The 21,233-nt window shown below is 31.4% G+C and overlaps 1 protein-coding gene across 1 annotated transcript in view; it reads right to left on the bottom strand.

Annotated features, from left to right (window-relative positions):
• Nucleotides 1-21,233, bottom strand: part of LOC143206537 (sodium-independent sulfate anion transporter) — a 75,658-nt gene that overhangs the window by 12,867 nt on the left and 41,558 nt on the right. The window contains exons 3-4 of the mRNA XM_076419129.1: nucleotides 12,237-12,450; nucleotides 11,893-12,113 (exon numbers count right to left, since the gene is read on the bottom strand). Coding sequence (XP_076275244.1) covers nucleotides 11,893-12,113; nucleotides 12,237-12,450 — 435 coding nt within the window. The remainder of the gene's footprint in view (nucleotides 1-11,892; nucleotides 12,114-12,236; nucleotides 12,451-21,233) is intronic.

Here is a 21,233-nt window from a genome sequence, read left to right as displayed (position 1 = left end):
TATCAGACGCGACAGCAGTCTTGTAAATATGTTTGGTTCCTCTTGGTGAGTACATTTGCCATAAGAAGCTAGGGATATTTTCAATTTGTATCAATTGTCCCATTCATAATGCTTTTCGAGATCAAATTTTAAAAGTTATTGTCAGGTGTTCATTATATTTTTGGGTTAAATTAATGCAATATTAAGAAGGAAGGGTTTAAAGTTTACCTTCAGTATAGTAAAAGTAGAAGGTATAATTCTAATAGATCCCATAAAATTGATGGCACTAAATAAATACGAAAAAGGGATAATCCCTTAGAGAAGAATATTTTTATTGAACTATATTTAATATTGAACACTTTTTTTTTCATTTACACTTATACCCTTTCTTTATTCTTACCTTTTGTTTATATATTTTATGTACTAAATTTGGTTTTTATTTGAGTACTATTGGTCAGTAAATGTGACGTCATGAAGTATTCACATGAAATGGACGACCAATCAAAACAAAATATTTTCCCTACAGGTTTCTACACGACCATTTTAAACTAACCAATCGTATTTAATTTATCTCAGCGCCACCAATGATTGAACTAAGCGAAACATTGCCCCAGAACTTACCATTGGAGTTACACCACCTGAGACGGTGCGTTATCGTGCTGTTAAATCACTTTACCGTGTCTTCGTCTCATTCTGGACGTTTTTCGATCGATGCATAGTTTAAATTAATCATTAGTTGTTGGTAGCGATCACTGTTAACCAGTTCATATGGTTCAGTTCGTAACAGTTCGTAATACACCACGCCACTCTGGTCCCACCAAACACAGACTATTGTCTTGCGACCAAAACGATTCTGATGGCCATAATATCATCATCAGAAGTGACAATACACCTGTTGGTGAGCACGAAAGAATTATTAATTCATTCATAATCGAGGAACTAGGAATACTTATTGTCGAAGAAAAGTTTCAAGATAAATTTAGGTGATATACATCATGTAATGGCTATAAGTGACACTTTTATTATCTGATGGGCTGTGTAGTTTACTGAAAACAAATAATATTAAATGCTAATTTTACGTTTTTTTTATTGTTGGCGTATTAACATTAAATATAATTGTTAGTCTATTGATGCTAAAAATTAATTTTCAGATGTTTGTATTTTGTCAAATTTTTTATTTTGTTTATACATGGGATCACCTCGTTAACAACTAACATAATCCCATGAACCAATCCTTAGTAAATTGTTGTTGTCATTTCCGTTCACGTAATTCTATTTGTTTTACAATTCCAAATGAATAAAACACTTGTTTGTATTGTTTATCATTTTCAAATACGTATGGAATAACGAGATTCTTAAAATGAGCGAATATAGACAAAATTTAAGAACCTGGCTGGCAGAGAATAAGTGGAAGACTAAATAATTGATTGACGAAAAGGGTTTACTAAAATTTCACTCAAAAAAGACTTTTTCAATATTAATAAAAAATGTAGTAGTCTCATAATACTTATCAAGTCATATTTTCTAGAAATATTATTTATGTATATTCACGTAAAACAAAAAAACAGAGCAGAGCTGGCTCAAAATCAAAGAACTGTATTGATTTTCCCAACTTGACCTAAAATCAAAGAGCCCATGGATGAAATAAGGTTACTAAATAACAGCAACGTAGAAGCAATATAATAGCTACTGCATAACACGCAACAAATCAGAAGATTGAAGAGAACCAAACGACATGAATATGTATAGTGTATAACTTGTTAATGTGTTTAATATTAACTTTAGCTTAAACAGTCTAATTTAATTTTAATTTGGGAAATACATATATTGATGCAAGTTCAACTGAACGATTAATTGAACGATTAGTCGAACTTGAACGAAGGAATAGTAATAAATTATTTTGTGTGCTCATTGTCTTCGGTTCCAAAATTACCACTTTTAAAATATCGAAACCAATATTCTCAGTATCTCTTAGAATTCTCTTTACATAGCATGTGATGACCTTTAGCTACCTTTTCCTTAACAGGAAGTACACATACTGAAAAGTAAATCCTGTTCCGAGATGTATAAAATCACACACAGTAACTTAATCGGTTATAAATCCTTTAATATTAATTTATAGATCTGATACTACGAAAAAACTGTTTAGAAATAAATGCTGTTAACAATATAAAAGAACCATTTAGTAAGAATTTAGTACAAATAGCTATCTTGAAAAAAGAAAAAAGATGTACCGACCTACGAGATGTTTTGGTCACAGACATTTTTAATTGCTGCAAAAAATCTATGTATTTCAGTCCAATGAATTTTTCATTTTTTTCTCAAAGAGTAATATAAAGTTTGCCTCTTCATATTTGGATTGCTAGTTTATTGAGATTTAGAAAACCTTATTCCTTTTAAAAATTTACTGGATTACAATAGTGTAGTTACGTCTTGTACATATTTATGTTTTGACATAGTTTTTTGTTGGTTATAATTTGGAATCATATTCTAAGTACCATAAAGGTTTTTTGGTATTATTCAGATTTGGGCCCGGAATAAGTTAACAAAACCTTAAGCAATTATTGCAGATGTAAATTCATCACTTACTAGGAGCGCTGTTAACACTACCAGATGCGGATCATGAATTCTTATAAATTTATTTTATAGGCAATTCGAATGCAGAAATTGATAGGCATTATGCCTATAAAAATCTGTGTGAAAGTTATTGATTATCAATACGAGAAATGTTAATGTCATCTCTGTTATTTCAGTCCAATAAATTTTTCATTTCTTTCTCAAAGAGTAATATAAAGTTTGCGTCTTCATATTTGGATTGCTAGTTTATTGAGATTTAGAAAACCTTATTCCCTTTAAAAATTTACTGGATTACAATGGTGTAGTTACGTCTTGTACATATTTATGTTTTGACATAGTTTTTTGTTGGTTATAATTTGGAATCATATTCTAAATACCATAAAGGTTTTTTTGGTAATATTCAGATTTGGGCCCGGAATAAGTTAACAAAACCTTAAGCAATTATTGCAGATGTAAATTCATCACTTACTAGGACCGCTGTTAACACTACCAGATGCGGATCATCAATTCTTATAAATTTATTTTATAGGCAATTCGAACGCAGAAATTGATAGGCATTATGCTTATAAAAATCTATGTGAAAGTTATTGATTATCAATAAGAGAAATGATAATGTAATCTCTGTTATTTTAGTCCAATGAATTTTCCATTTCTTTCTCAAAGAGTAATATAAAGTTTGCCTCTTCATATTTGGATTGCTAATTTATTGAGATTTTGAGTCATTTTGTTCCTGAGTCTGCCTGAGTACAGATAAAATTACAACAATAAATTAATAAGAGGGCATCTAACATTAACATAAAACTCTGTATGTGGAATGGACGGAAGGGAGCAGAAGGGGCGGAAGGGACGAATAAACATGAGGCGGGAATGTTAAAACCGCATCTAGAGGCAAATAGGAATTTGCACATAAAGAATACATCAGTAACCTATGTGGAAATACGTGGATTTTATCTGTTTATGTCTTTTATCTAGATTTGGATTTGGAATTTTTTGATAGGCCATAATTTATTGAGAATATCAATGAGGTCCCAGTCTAACTTACTATGTTTATTTTACTATCAATAACTTTATAGTGATTTTGTAAAACATTTATCCGTCTTGAAGTTGTGATATATTCATGATATGCTGTACTAAGGGATAAAAGTAGAGGGGATCCTTGTATTAATGAAACATTTGACTCCTTGTAATTGCTATATTCCATTTCCGTTTTAGTCTACAATATATGGTAAACTGTTTATTGTTAATTTTCTTAATTATAAGCAACAGACAGAGTAATAGTTTAATGGCAACATATTTGCTTTGACACAATTTTTCATGTTATGAATATCTTGGTCAATCGAAGATATGATAGAATGTTGTTCCGCTACTTTCAATGTCGTCTAAACTAACCCATTACACTTGATCGAGTTTTCGTATCGATTAACTATCAATATCACCATATTTCGACTTTCACCTCTTCGTTTTATTTATCCACATGTCTTACGCGTGCGAATATTACGGTTTACCAGCCTATATAACAATTTCAGTAAAAGCTGGCTTTAATTTCGCGTCTAGTTATTTGGTAATCTCATGACTAATTCTCCAGCAAATGCAAAAAAGGTTGAACTTTGACCAGGAGGAATTATATTACTACTATGAAATTTTAATTAACCCATTATTATAGAACGTATTGGAATGTATGATTGTTGTTATTTGTTAAGCTAGCTGTAATATAGTCATTTGCGAAAACGACAAGGACAAACCATATATGAGAATTTTTTTAGATGAGTTAACAAAGCCAAAGTGCTTCCAATTTCATTGTTCTAATATTTTATTTGGGTGGCTTTAGCTTGTGTCTTATATTTGTTGCCAAATCACTCGATACCTCATATATACGAATCTCATATAGTTTTCAGCACACTAGTTGTTTGTCACTTTATTCCTGAATTTTTACTCCCATTTTATTTAGTGTTAAGGTTACAACTTCTCTACTCTTATGTTTGTTACCGTTTTTATTGTTTTAGATTCTAATAAATGTTTTTTCTTCCTCTAACCATCTAACATTGTTAACTGATGTACTAACATCAAAAAATTCGGAAAAGGACATTATCAATTTCTCTATTGTTGGAAGCTTCATAATTCTTTAGTAGTTCTAGTTTTAATAGTCCTTTATTTTATACATATATATATATATATATATATATATATATATATATATGTATATATATATATATATATATATATATATATATATATATATATATATATATATATATATATATATATATATATATAGCCCTTCCATAAAACAGCCAATGTTATGTCATGATGATATACTATCAAATGCAGTTTGTAAAAATATAAAATTCATTTTAAACTCGGAGCGGATTTTTCCTCCACATTTTACTCTAGATATAAAGAAAATAATGCTGTATGATATGTCGGAACATATAACCGAATCACTTTGTAAAATTAAATTTGTGTTGGTATTGGTCGCCACTGTTCACAAGTGTCTATAAAATTCTTCAAAATATTAGTGATAATAATTAGAGTTTACAAACCGGCAAACATTCTAAATTACTGCAGCAACATTGATGAAGTACATCGGTTCTTTTATTTGATAGACTATGGGTTTTCATAATCCAGATAGGTCAAGGGTGTTTTTTAACTTCTGGGCACGATAACTTGTGAAAGGTAGAAAGATCTTTTTTAATTATGAATAGGTATACTGTTGCACAAAGTACTTTTAGGTTATTGTTTTTTTGAAATCCAAGATTAATGGCATGACGCATTTCTCGATGTTACACATGGTCTGAAAAATCCGGGACTAGTACATAGGTGGCGCTGGTTTTATTGTATTCACGACTTTTTCAGTTAGTACTAACCTTCAGAAGTTGTTACAATTTCATGATATTCTAATCATATGTTTGTGAGTCGTTGTGTTAAGAGTGACACTACTTTTGTTATTTTCAAGACAATGGATCAGAAACAATTACGTTTTTTAATTTTACACTATTTCTTGATGAGAATAATTACCGTTCAAGTGAAGTAATAGCTTAAGAAACGAGACATCGTAAAGACATCGTAAAGAGATCAAAAGAACGTGTTGGTTTCATATTTCATAAGCATTTGTCTATGAGAAAGCTCTGTTCAAAGTTGGTGTCGCGTTTGCTCACTGTTGACCAAAATCAAGAAAGTGTTGAAGATTCTAGACAGCGTTTTCTTTATGTATGAGTAGGATATTCAAAATTATCCCCAACATCTTATTTTGGAACACGGTTGTCTTTTCTATTTTTGTCGGCTTGAGGAACCAAGGCCATAATAGCGAACCATATAGAAAAATGGAATACACCATAGCCTAATATACAAAGATTTATTACTTTATACTTTAAAATTTTCTTTGTTCTGCATTTTTTTTGTTAATTTCGGTTGATAATAAATTAGTTAAAAAAGACACAGATTATTGTTAAAAAAGAACCCCGTCATTATTACGTAAGCTATATAAAAAGTTTTCACTTTTAAATAGATGCTTGGTCATTATGTAGTTATTAACTATTGTTTACAGTCGGAAACTAATTTTATTTAAATTAAAGGATCCTCCATTTCTATTTATAATCTTCCGCTCTCATTCTAGCAATGGATGAATTCTTCGTTGAAATATAGACCATTTATCAGACCTTTTTTTAATAATCTCTGGATGAATAGTCAGTCAGTTCACCAAAAATCGCAGTCAGAAGGAGCGATGTCTGGCGTATCTCTGTGATATGATGCAAACAAAATGGCATCAACAAGATAACTATAAATTTGCTTTAGCTGCAGTATCAAAATGTGGAAGATTTCAGATCTTTTCGTCGGTTAATTAATTCCTTTCGTCTATTAATAAACTAATTAAGAATCTAACTAAGAGATAGAAGTAAGAAAAGAACGTCCTCCAAAAATATAGGTCACACCACGTAAATTTCTTTTACCATCACTACAGGTAAAGTAGAGTAGTAGTAAAGATAAAGTAAAGTAGTATTGATGAAGCAATTTGCAAAATTACTTCCCAAAAATGGAGATTCCTTCAAATAGATAGTTTGACAGTTTTCGGGCCTCTTAGAAGTAAATGTGGTGGAAGGTATTTTCGCTGGGCCAGATATTAGACGGCTTATGGCTGATCTACTGAGTGGTTTTTAAGGAGGTCATGGGGAAAATATTTAGGCAATCCTTAATACTCTAATTCCAAACAAATTGTAAAAACTTCATATTACCTAATGAGTTTAATAATATATTTCCTTCATTCTCATCTCGACTATCTTCCTGTAATTTTGGGAGATGTCAGTGAAGAGCAATTTCACTAGGACATCAAATAAATGGAGACAATATACCAAGGAAAATTGAGTATCTCAATAATATCAAATTATTGTTGAACGCTTCATAGAGACCTTCCAGATTTTTCTTATAGACGAAAATGTATAAAAAGGAGTCTCACTTGGGAAAAAAAGGTTTTGTTATGTGCTAGTGAATGCTTATTAATTATATTTATACAAAAATATGCATCGTCAATTATTTGTAAGTAAAATAATACATAATAAATATTTTTGAAGTCTATTCTCTTTTATTTAAACGTAATAACTTTAAAATAGTATACCATAACAGCTACCACTATTACACTTTAGTCTTACCTCCATGCACAGAGCCATATAATTTACCCTAATGTTATTTGCATCAAAAATAAAAGAGACAAAACTGAGTTAATTTTTCAATGTATAAATAAAAACACATTCAGATGCTTAAATTATATATAAATAGATTAAAATCATGGTGATATATGGGATGGGATCATGCTATATGAAAATTATGGCGATACTGATCTGTTATATCCAAGTTTTACTTTTACGATCAGCAAGACAAGTGAGACGGGTTGGTCTGTTTTTACCCTCAGTGTCGCCTTTTTATTTCATGAATAAATCAGAATTTTAGAAGGAAAATGTAAAAAGAAGGCAGACTGACGTTGGATTGGCAACCGTTTCGTAGTTATTAGAAGCGCTTCTTGGTGTAGTTAAGTGGAGTTCGAGCAGAAGTATGGCAGTTGAAGCTGTAAGTTCACAAGAGTTGGACTGAAGGTGCTCAACGACACGTAGCTATAAACTATTCCAAGTTTAGAGATTTACATGGCTTGGTGAACGCAGGTAGAACATGAGGTTTATATGATAGACCGTTATTTATTGACGTTATAAAAATATGAAAATACAAAGAAAAAAAGCAAGACCTGTGTAGTGTAACATAACGAGGACACTTGGGTTGGTGGCACCTCCGACCTGAACGATGGTGAGTGACTGAATCCTCTAAAGTAACCTTCAATAACATTCGATAGATCAACGTCTCGGGGTTGCCAGATCCTCGTTATCGTTTAATATACGTCGCTGCTGGTATCCCACACGTGTTTTACATCTAACAATTTCTGGTCTAATATTTTCTGGGTATTTTGTAGGCTGCTATTCTAAAACCGACATGACAAGGTCGCTACACAAGTAAAAAACACAAGTCGTTACACAAGTAAGAAACAGACTGAAGTTGCTGTGAATTAACATAGATTACTGAAAATTGAACAAAAGCTTGGAATTAAAAGTGAACCTTCACCACATACGGATTACAGTAGTTAGTTGTAGACTATTGGAATCTGGAGGTACCAAAGCTTGAAAACCATTTCTATCCATAGATACGATGGAAATTTGGTCTTCAAAGGCAAACTAGTGGATGAAGGTACAGCCAATACTCAAGCATAACTTTACAACAACTATAAGCTGTCCTGGCAGAATAACGACCACGTATATCCGTGTGGCAATTTATTTAGAACGGAGGTGTTATGTAATACGGATTAAATTATCCAGCATTTGTATTTCTAACTACCTGACTAGTGAACGGGTTGGTCAATTTTTACCCTCAATATCGCTTTATATCGCCGTTTAAGCTAGTCGCCTTTTTTCTTAAATAAATCAGTTTATAAAAAAATATTTTTTTTGACGTACTGAAACAAGTGTCTATTCTTGACATACAACCATCATCAGGACATTGTATTATACGGGTCCGCTTTCAATGACAAATCTGTTGTTTGCCAAACGCCAGGCGCCACACAACAACCTAATTTGATGTCGACACGACAAAAGCAGGTTATTAATAATAGCCAAATTATAACGGAACAGATCCGACTCAATTAAGAACAAATACTACACACGGTTACACTCCTCCGGTTGAATTTTACCTTCCGGATGGAGAAAATAGCGACCTTTACCTTGAACCGATTTGTTTTTTTCTGCCTGACTACGTCGGATTGAATAGTTCGCTTTTTTGTTTAATAACAAACAATAACTATAACGTAACTATTTCCTCTCGTTTTTTTTTTGATTTACGGGTGGATTCATCGGAATTCTTTGCCGTAAAAAATGAAAATTACCGGAAAACCCTCGAAGTTTTCAATTAATAGTTGAATAGTTGATTATTGTTTATTTATTTGGTGCAGTCGTTCTGATAATGCGGTAAAAAAGAAAATAATCTTTGCTATAGGTCAAACAATGTAATCAGTTAGGTGCATTAATTAAAATAAATTATACTTTTTATAAATAATATTGAATTAGTTTTTAGTTTGGAGTGAAACGGCATTGGACGTAAATTTAAGCAAAACTGACTTGAGTATATAATTTATTTATAATTTATTTAGTTAAAATTTATTTATTGAAATTATTAGCCATTTGAGTCAATATATTTTAACCTTAATTTTTATTCTATCAAGCGACGTATGGATGCCATTCCAAAATAACAATTTCTTCTGTTAGCTAAACCATTCCCCAAGCCATTCAAGTGCTTTTCTGTTGCTTGCCCAATCGACGCGAAAAAGTTGTAGTCGGATGGAGGCAGGTTTGGAGAGTACGGCACAAAACCCACAAAACTTCCCATTCAAATCTTTCAACAATTTTTTAAGTTGCTTTGCTGTATGAGAGGATGAGATGAGAGGATGTTATCATGATGTAATATCACCTTTCACCGCAGATTTTTGAGCGAATTGTAGACGTTTTTCTATCAATGCACAGTTCAAATTGGTTATTTTTTGTCGGTAGCGATCAGTATGAACTATTTATCGAAGTTTCAACAGTTCATAATATACGAGACTAACCTGGCCCCATCAGGACTAGATCAGAGTATGGTCTTGAGACAAAAGTGCCATTTGGCTATGTAGTCGATAAGCTGGTTTCACCAAGTGATTTTCTCGTTTAGAATTTTTAAAATAAATCCATTTTTCATCATCCGTTACTATTCTATGCAAAAATAATGACTTGACTTTCATGAATGACTTACTTTCATACCTCTGAAGCATCATTTTAGTGACAATTTTTCGACTTTCTAATTGCGTGTCAGTAAATTCATGTGGCACGCGTCTTCGCACACACTTTTCTACCAGGATATTTGAATATTCGAACCACGTGTCCTTATGGTTGGAGCATGCTAACCCTAAGTATCTACTACCAAACGATGACCTTTTATGGCTTTTTTCTGTTGATGAAATAAGAACCAAACTAGACATTTTAAAAAATATATAAACCTATAACGTTGTTATTTAGACAGAAGGTATCTTGTTTAGTTTTGTACATGTATCAAATTATATATATAAAGCCATAGTATTGCATATTTATCACTAGCAAAATCTGTGACAATAATCGAAAAGGCATGATTTACCAGGTATGTTGCAGAAAATGAGGAACTGTCGGCTAATTGACAGACAATAATAGCTTGAGTTTGGTATGTTTGTATATGAAGTTTATTTTGCAGGCATTTTAAAAACTTGTGAAATTTTAGAAGCATAGAATGTTTAAAACACACTGGAAAAGCCACTGGAACATTTCTATGCATTTCGGGTTTTATTGCTTCTTATGTTATTTATAAACAAGGCTATCAACTGGATACCATCATTATGCGTTTTGTTTACGGTTATTCAGAAATATTATCCAATAAAAGAATGGACATGCAGAGCTAACATAAGTGGTCTTTCGGTAAATAATCTATTAATTTTTTTTCAATTGTTTATAATGTCGAAAGTAAATATTTCGAAGTTTCGAAATTTGATTCTTAGATGCTAAACAACGATTTTTTGTTTTTATTGATAGAATCTATCTGGAAATGGAGAAAATCTTTGTCAAAACAGTCAAACCAGTCGATAGTCAAAAACTAGAGACCGAAATTGGTAATTGCTATATTAGTCAAATGCAGGCTTCAACTGTTTTGCTATTCGTGATAACAGACGGAGATGCCTCTTAATTCTCTTCTGTATAGATCTGTTCATTTTAAATATTTTTAAAATTGCAAGTGAAGTGTAAAAAATGAATAGAATAATGATTTCAAATATATTAGTCATATTTTAAGAACAGGAAAAAGATAATTGCTGCAAATTATTATGTTTAAAATAACAGTTTCATTTTGAATTATGTAAAATTATTTTTATATTTATTTGACTTGATTGTAAAGAGGAGTACTGACTACTAAATATTTGTATATATTCTGAATCAATTTTCATCAACTATTTAATCATCGCACCTTGTTAAATACTATAATAATCTTATTATTGTTAATCAGGAATATTTTAAGATTAGTATTCATATTAACATTCAAAAGACTTGAACAAACATCGAGAGATTTAGAAAATCGAAAAGTCAATCAAAAAAGACCGAATAGTTAATAATATAAGTGCATTCAAAGTAATTCTTCTATTTATCAATCATAAATGTTATTAACTTATTACATTAATAAATAATGTTGGAAAATAGAGTTGATGTTGCTATAGTAATGTACAGTATATTATTGATTGTAAATCATACTACAAAGGCCGCGGCTAGGCCGCCAAAGCCAGAACGTTAAAATCAATCAAATGAAATTAGCAGGACGAAAAATAGTGACATAAAGTAGACGCTTGAAAAAGTGGATAAAAAAAGTAGTAAAATCATGGAGTCGGACTGAAAATAGTTACTGAAACAGTAGTAGTCAATTACTAGTCCATAGTCGTTTTCAGTCGATAGTTTCCAACGCTAGCATATATTATGTCCACGACCTACAATGATGATTGTAAAGCATTAAATACACAAAATACACAAGATCGCACCAACTTTAATTACAAAATAAACTTCTTTTCTGCTTCTTTTGATTGCGTTCATAGGTATTCATATTTTGGAAAATTTAAGTTTTAGTATCATTCTTCTAATATACGTGTGTTTTTATTTACATAATCGTAGCTCCTCTCGGAATATAGATCAAATAATATAAAATTTAGATACGAAATTTCAGTCTTTTGTAGATTGTTCGTGCATATTGTAAAGTGTACGTGCTTACCTAATCCAAAGAGTCCCATTAGAATCTGAACTACCCCAGTAAGAAAACAGAGTAATAAAGCGTATTCGGTACCCATGCCTCGTACTGCTTGGAATGTTAAAAGAGCGGTGATGGCAGTTGGTCCCATAGGAACATCCTTACAGCCTCCCAAGAATATGTACACGATAGAACCTAAAAATGCACCATACAGACCATACTGGGTCGGCACACCTGCTATTCCACTGTAAATAAACCGATATTCAAATATGCCATCCTAACTCGATATATACCACTGGCAAGAAAGTGATTTCGGTCTTGTGTACTAATTATCATAAAGCCGACATTACTTTCAACTTATCACCTACCTGTAAGCTAAACCTTGAGGTATAACCATCAGACCCACTGTAATACCGGCCAAGATATCGCCTAATATACAACTTCTGTCGTATTTAGGTAACCAGGTAAGGATTGGGACTCTTTTATATAGAGTTTTCTTAGTGAACTTGCTGGCTAGTTTTTGTTTCATCCATGGTATACATGCTTTTAGTTTGTTCGAACTCGAATAACTATCGTTGATAACTGTAAAAGAAAGAATAGTAGTGTTATTTTAGTTTAATGCGGTAATATTTAAAATAATGACAATAAAAACAGCTAGGTCTATCATAAGGCTCTACAACTATAAATATGAACCAAAACAAGGGAATTGGGTTTATTATCTATAACTCTTAAATATCTTCTCTTCTTAACATTTTTCTTTGTAATTGTCAGATAAATATAAATATAAATATGGTCTATACTTGAGTAACTGATCTAATGTTTTAGTTTAGTTTGTTTGCGGTTAATTAATATAGTAGTTAATACATTATATTCTAGCTCTCTTGATTTTGTCCACTCCACTATAAATAAATATATAGCCATTACACATTTTATAAACGCCAGACTCCTTCTTTTAGTTGTTTATATTCTTTCGTCATTTATTGGTCAATCCTCGCGTGTTCTTTGTTTCAATTTTTTTATACTTTTCTCATATTTCCAATTTGCGATCTTTTTTCTCTTCTTTCTCTTTTATATTGTTTTAATACATATGTTGTTTATTTCTATTTTGATTTGCCATGTTCTTGTTTTTCGTAGTCATCCCTTCCATCACTACTGCTATCAACTGTTTTTAGAATATCTATTCACCTTGTGTTCTATATCCACATCTCTGCGCCTACTATCAATATCCTATTTTTATAGGGTTTCCTTTCTGTCTCTCTTTATTCGAATTATTTTCCCCTGTTATTCATACATTTATCCAGTTTATTTTTATTCTTCATATTCAGTTGCTTATTCTTAGTATTTTCCAACTCAATTAAACATGTTCCATGCTCTAAAGCTTCTATACCTACATCCTATTATATTCTGTATATATTATTATAATTACTTTTTATTAATTATTTTTTCCTTGCTTCTCACAAGTACTGCTTTATACATTTTACAATATGCAATATTAGACACAGCAATTTCTTTTAAAATAATAATCACCATCTTCAGGTCAGCTATTTTTGTTATATCTCCGCATTAATGAATATTAACTTTGCATAGATCTTTATAAACACTTTATACTTACCATGTATCAATGTATATAATTAATATCATATGCAAAATTAATTTGTAACCATCAAGGAAGATGCTTTTAATGTTCATCAACATTAGTATGATAAATGCATTCACATCATCTTGAAATGAATAGCCTATTACGACCAGAATGTGAAAACTAATCATTAATTACATTCACCATAACGTAACTACTTTCTGTTTTATTTACGGATAAATTCCATTGAACCTAATCGTTTTTATTATGCTTACACAACTATATTGTTAAATGGCTCGATTTTTTTGTTATTTGGCAACATTTAAAATTTGACCTTTGCATAGTATTAGTACAATAATTTGAGGACTTTTAATATTTAAAATAAAATTTGGAGAATTATGAATCCTTACATAGTTATTCACCAATGTCGTATGTTCACGGACGTGCTTAATTAGTTACGAAAAATGATTTGTGGTATTTTAGTAGATTTGTTTCATCGTTTACTATGTGCTTGCATGTAATATGATCATTTTTTCACTTCTGATCATAATATATGTTAATTCAAATATTTTTCCATCCATCGGTTTTTACAAGTTTTCCTCAACTCAGTGGTAATATGGCGATATCGTGTCGAACGAAATTGGATGATGTTTTAGCCGCAATCAAAATGTCGACGCCGTGTAACGTGCCTGAACAAATAATCAGACAGTGCTGTCAGAGGGTGCTTTTAACAGGTCAATTGAGAAGTCTCCGGCCTACCATAGTAAAATATATTTTTGAGCAAAATCAGTTTTTTTATTCGCGGCACCTACTTTGCACAGAGCTTTCCCATATACAAATATTCGTGAGTGATATGATATGCACGTTCAGTTGTTATCTTTAGAGTGTCTGCTATTTCATTTAGTTACTTTATTACCAAATTACTTTCATTCAAAATAATTTTGTGGATTTTTCAAATGTTTTCGTCGGTAACAACCTCTTTCCTCTTCATCACGTCTAAACTTAGCATACCAATCCTTGATGGTTGATTTTCCTGGGGCAGTATTCGGAAACACGGCATCAAGCCAAATTTTTTGCTTCAACTGAATTTTGTTCCTTCAAAAAGCAATATTTTATCAACGCGCGAAATTCCTTTTTATCCATTTTTTCACAATAACAATAGATGCTTCACTCAAAATGCTATAATTCTCAAACTAGTGATCCGACAGCTGTCAAATTTATACACGCATCTTTTGAGGCTTGGGGCTAACTAAAAAACGTATGGATTTAATTCTAGTAGCGCCATCCATGTGTCAGGCCGGAGAGTTTCCAATTAACCTGTTAAATTTCTGAAATACAATTTTGAGCTTTCTGAATACACCGAATACACTACAACGCCTGTATATACTGAATATATCAATATCAATAATGCCAAATGGAAAATTGTTATTCTATATAGGGAAATGTCTAAACCGATCCAAGGTAAGAATGATACAATTAAATCATAAATAAACCAAGAAGATAATTTTGGTTTTACTGTGGATATTGTTAAATTTAAATTTTAGATTACACAAGTAGACAAGGTTTTGGACCTGCGCAACTAAAAGATTTTTAACGCTATATAAGATAAATTATAAAAATATTTTTACAAAAAAAATTGAACCGATTTCAAAAAATAAATAAGGAACTCACTAAAAAGTAAAAATTAATGAAATTTTAATTTGAAGTCGGCGCCGTGTCCAAACATTTATATCAATTTACATTTATTTTGTTCCTAATTTAATTTTGTGTTTGTGACATAAAATTATATTATTATTTTTGTATTGTTTGAGTGCTCGGCACCGACTTCAAACTGATTTTTATTTAGTTATTACAATGAATATTACGTACATATTTTATTTTAAATTATTTTTTTTGTAAAAATGTTTTTTTTAATTATTTTATTAAGTATTACAATGGATAGACCAATAAATGTACAACCTGCATGAGGAAAAATAGGAATAAAGAAACAATGATTGAAAATAAGGAATGTTTCGGGCCCTGGGCCCTGCTACCTAGTCTAGGTGATTTGAGAAATATTCCAACCATACTCTAAAAAAGGTACTGTCGGGAATCGAACCCGCGACCTCCGCGCGTTTGCTTAAAGTTTTAACTGTACCATAGAAACCATAGAAGCAGTTTCTCAGCATGTTTCTACGACTTCTCATATGACATGGTCAGTGCTTAAAGAGCAAACTAAAAGCTATTTACTTTTACACTATACTACTTCCGATTTTTTGTTACATCAGTTCAGCAATAACATTATACACAAATATCTGATTATTTTAGATGAAAAATATGTGGAAACATCGTATGTGCCTTTGAAATTTGAGGTTTTCCTTCGATTCCCCCCATCAGATACTAAATGGTTCCAATGGGACCACCACGGAAGTGCACGCTTTCGAATAAGAATAGAATTTTGAAAATCGGCCCATAATTAACGGACAAATCGGCGAACATTCATTAAAAAACAGTATATAGCCGAACATATAATCTTCTCCTTTGTTGAAGTCCGTTAAAAATAAAGATAAATATGAATTCAAATCAGCAGCCTTTTTTTAATTTGTTTCAGTTTTTGAAATAATCAATAAATTCATGCCCTTGCCCATATCTTGGTGGAACCGCTCTCCTTGCTCATTCCTAGTGTCGTCCCAGTTTTATGAGAAGAAATGAAGATTCGAGCTTAAATCTTGTGGTAATTTTGCAAGAAATTGTCGAGTATGTGCTTGTAATTCCACTATGTTGCTTCATCAGGAGTTAAACTGCTATGATTTTGCGTTTGCTTGCTTCATTAGTCGCCGGTGATGAAGACATAGTTCTTAAGGGCAGTTCTCTTTTTTGCACTTTAGGCGCGTTACAAAACAATTTCGGTGCCCATGGCTTGGCAGTGTTTACTACAGCAAAATCAAAGGACTGCAAAGGCCTATCTTTGAGTGCATTTGTCATGATTTTTCCGTATTTGTCGATCATATTACATCTACAAACGTAACAAAAATATTTTGAATAGACTTGGTGACGTTGTCTCTATATTTTCACACATTCCAAAGCATAATCACAGCACAAAATAAGTTCCAAATGATATTTAAGGCAACGTCGCCAGCTGATAGTCTTGTAGTGCTGCCAAAATGCATGAACTCTAAAAATAAAATTAGAACCAATCTTGATATACGGCTTGAAGATTTGAGTTCAGGACATCAAATAACGTTAAGAATTGTTCTCATCTGCTCGGTTCCACAAGATGATTTGAATTTGTAAACTTGTGTTATTTGTCTGTTGTATTTAGATCTTCGGAATAATTGAGCAGCACTTTCATTTTTATGAAGATATCAGAAAGTATATTTAACTTTCGGCTACATTAAACATTCTTGTGAGCTTTTAAGAATGAATCATTGATGTAAAAAATTGTGAGGATTTACTCAAGTATTATGGTACTTTAATTGCTTAATTAATTAATGCATTATTTTATTCCGGTTGAAATCGGCGTGATAATAACTAACTAATATTTCAATTACCCAGAAGTGGTATTAATCCGACTTAAGTCCCTATAATTATAACTAATATTTTGTAAAAATCAACCGAATCGATCAGTTGTACTATTTTACGAATTAAACGATTAAACCATCATTACTCACCCGCCTTTCATTTGCGGAATTATTCCATTGATATTAATTTGTCTTAATCACTAAACAAATCCGTATATGATTTTTTCAATAAATCAGCTAATCTCAGTTAATCCGATAGTTTAAGATGAAAGTATTTATCAAATTAGAAATATTACGGAGGTCATGGGATTTTTTAATTCGTCTCAATCAATAAAGCAAATGACAGCGCGTTGTTCTATGGAATTATAAGATATTTAAAACATTTTGCACGTTATTGTCTCGATTTTTTCGCCAAATTTGTCAACCAAATAATTAAAAAATATGTACAGAAAAAACTTCTCCTGCTCCCGAATTTCCAGCTATTAAAATCATACCTCCCAAATAAACATTTCACTGTGAAACTCTGTGACGAATACACTGAACTACACCAATATAGTCAGGTATTCCGCACAACAGTATTCTTGGGATGTTATTATACTTCATATGTATTATAGCTACTATTGTTGCAACATATGCTGACCTTACGGCGATTTTGTCATTTCACAAAGATCTAATATCAGCTACGAGGAATTTCAATAAAGCTTCATCTCAATAAAATCCATTTGTGATTGAAAATATGGTGTACCATGCATAGAAGGAATAGGTCAAGACCTAGCAATATTTTTGAGCGAGAATTTCAGGTAAGCTGATCTTTGATCATCTTTTTCACTTTCTCGGTCAGTACTCGGCATTTAACAGTGTGCATCGTATCTGTACAGGTAAAATAATCAGTTTTTAAATTAATTAAGAATGAAGAATGATTTTAATGACTTTTGACAGGCTTAACATCGATATATATCGATATTTTTAGCCGATATGTCGATATTTTTGTTGGCCGATAGTTTAAAAAAATACTTCTTTAACATTATTTTAACATTTAACATTAAATCATGGAGAGAAAAAACCTAATACCAACACACCAGTTTGAGTTTATTGACAAGCATTCAACAATTGACCAGGTCCACAGAATAACATATGTTATTGAAAAAGCCTACGAATGTAAAAAGTATTCTTAGCTATATTCTTAGATAAGGTTTGGCATGAAGGCCTTGTTTATAAACTACAGAAAATGTTACAGCCGAACTACTAAAATCGTACATTACAGCCAGAATGTTTAGAGTTAAACAAGAAGAAGCTTACTCTACAATAAAAGAAGGTAAAGCAGGTGTACCACAAGGAAGTGTACTGGGGCTAATGCTTTATCTACTCTACACTTACAATATACTACAAATGGAGAATATTACGATGGCTACATTGCCTGATGATACTGCGATTATAGCTGTCCGAGACATTAGTGAAGAAGCCACACGAAAATTACAACAGACAAGTGACAATATAAATAATTAGACACAAACTTCAAAACAAAAGTAAATCTGTGCATGTGTAGTTCACCTAAATCCGACCGTAGAAGAACCAATAACATTAAATAATACTAATTGAAAGAAAATCCCAATTATCAGTACATAATAAATTGCTATTATATAAGCAAATACTGACACCTAAGTGGACATACGGAGTTCAATTACGGGGAAAAGTCCTGAGAAGTATTGTGGGCGCACCCAAATACTGCAGTACTGACTACATAGAGACATTCAGATACCCACAGTTAGACAAGAAATCAAGAAAATTGCAAGGGGGCATGCGGAAAAACTCTATTCTCATGATAATATTGAACTATTGCAACTTTTGGTTACCACCAGAGTAGGACACAGACTCGAAAGAATCAAACCATGTGATTTTGTGTAGTGTTGTGTAGTAAGCGACTAATAATAATGTAATAATTAAATAATAATAAATAATTTAACATTAAAAAATCATATAATTATTTTAACTTGTTTTTAAATTGTTTAAAATTATTATTCAAAAATTAATTGGTACTTAATGGTAAGCGTTTATTAAAAGACTCCAAATATATATTGCAAAAATATATCAATATTTTTTCCGGTATATCGATATATAGAAATATCGATATTTCTCTCGGCTGACACCCCCATTGACAGCAATTATTCAATATACCTATTTTATTTTCCGGACTTAATCAGTGTTCCTTATTATATTACAGCAATATTAGAATAGTTTGATGTTTAGCCTATCAAAAGTCATTAAAAAAATTGTCTATTCTTAATTATTTTAAAAATTGAGTATTTTTACCTGTACAGATACGATGTGCACTGGCAAATGTAACCCTTACCGCCAGCCAGATTGGCCGGGTGCTGACCGGAAAGGCGATAGAGATCAAATGTCAAAATATTAGCTTATTAGCTTTCTTGTTTTCTCTGCGTTGCTAGGTCCCGTACTAGAAGGAATGTAAAGTATCCTGAAAAAGTGACAGTGCACTTGCCAAAAATTTAAATATCCGAGATGTTATTGAATCTGATCTCATTAATAGAAATTGTTTTATAAATTTGTACAGGAGATCATTTACTGAAGCGTTTTTCTACATTTCATTTTGTAATGTAAATCACGTCAAATACTAATAATAATATAATTATTTTTTCCCAATTCTATCAGATTTCAAGCTAATTCACTTAGATGCGGGTCAAAATGTTTAATTTTTGTACTTAGTTGCAAAAAGACAATTGCATTAGGATTGTTTGGTGTTAGAAAAACATATTAAATTTGAACTATAATATAAATGACTGTTTTTCACAAACTATATTCCGTTTTTAAATATTCGCTCAAAGCGACTTTTGTCCTTTTGGTTTAAGTGTTTGAAAACATAATCCACCTTAATATAGCAACAATTTTGACATTTTTTTCATTTCAAATATTGTGTTACGGTACCTGTATTCTGTTAAGCTAGTTTGTAGCGAAATTATGTTGCATTATGAGTCTAGGTATTACAGGTAGATTTTGGTTTTCGTTGATTTGCCTTTGGTACTGTAAACTTGCAAGATGGGCTTTGTGTTGTGTTATGATGGTTGTTATGTTCAATAAGCTCAAATAAATGAAAAATAGACTTGTATTTGTAAATATACAGGTGTAAATGTAAATTTAGCTTTAATACATATATATTCTCGATTTATGGATTACATCATTGTATTGATCAGGAAGGCAATATACATCTCTACGATATCTGCTAGTTCTTCGTTGGATTTGACATTTGACTAGTGAACTTTTTGAGGTATGAGAAAGGGCAAAAGCCACGGGTGATAAATCTGATGAATTAATTTAATTGTACGGTGGTTTTTTAAGCTCAGTCAACATATATATTATCTTGATGGAAATTTATTTCTTTCTTCTGTGAACTGTGAAGCGAATATAAATCATTGCATCTAATTGATGAAAAAGGCTACAATAATAAACTGAGATTATTGTTTTAGCATTTTGGAGGAAATCCACAAATACCTTTAGAACAAGAAGCATCTAAACCGAAGATATATAATTCAAGACCAGGGTGGTAAACCCAAGTCTCAATTTTCCATAAATACATCCTATTGTGTTTTGTCTTATTGCTAGTCGTTCCAACTCTAGCAAGGTTCTTCTCTGTTTTCAAAATAAACTTAATTTAATCATGAATTTTTGAAATGAAGAATTTTTATTTCCACTATCGAATATAAGGCGTTAGTGTTATTGACCTAAATTAAACTACGATAGGTAAACTAGAAAGAAACATTGAATCAAACAAAGGAAATAACTATCAACTGAAGAAATCCAAGCAACTCGTCTTACGATTTCAATAATGTATAAATTAATTATTAGAAAGCAACAATGGTGTATTTATTGATCAGATTGTTATATGTTGGGCAAAAACGACTGATAATGTGACCGGTAATGTGTGGCATGTGATAAAACTGTCAAAACGTTATCTCAGATAACTAACTTAAACGTTAAAACATTATAAGTTACTTTTATTAAAAAAAAGACAGTTTGAGAGCCTTACGCGGTATATTCTCTATTGATCTACAGCTGTTACAAAGGTTCATCACTGGGAAGTCGAACATATATTTTGTTATACCCTGGAAATATGTAACCTGGTTTCTCCAGAGATTTGTTAAAAATGAAAGTGGGAATATTGGACGAGACGTTCACCACCATATAGTCTAGGCATTTCTCAAAGTGATTCATGTTTATTTTTGTCTTTGTCTAATTTTTTAAAGAAAAAATTATATATATATATATATATATAT

This window comes from Rhynchophorus ferrugineus, unplaced genomic scaffold (genome assembly GCF_030347505.1).
Source record: "Rhynchophorus ferrugineus isolate W39M unplaced genomic scaffold, kcgeb_rfMv2 rfM1, whole genome shotgun sequence".
In the NCBI taxonomy this organism is placed as follows: Eukaryota; Metazoa; Arthropoda; class Insecta; order Coleoptera; family Curculionidae; genus Rhynchophorus; species Rhynchophorus ferrugineus.
The sequence above is the reverse complement of the archived record's forward strand: the minus strand, read 5'-3'. Positions and strand labels throughout refer to the sequence as shown.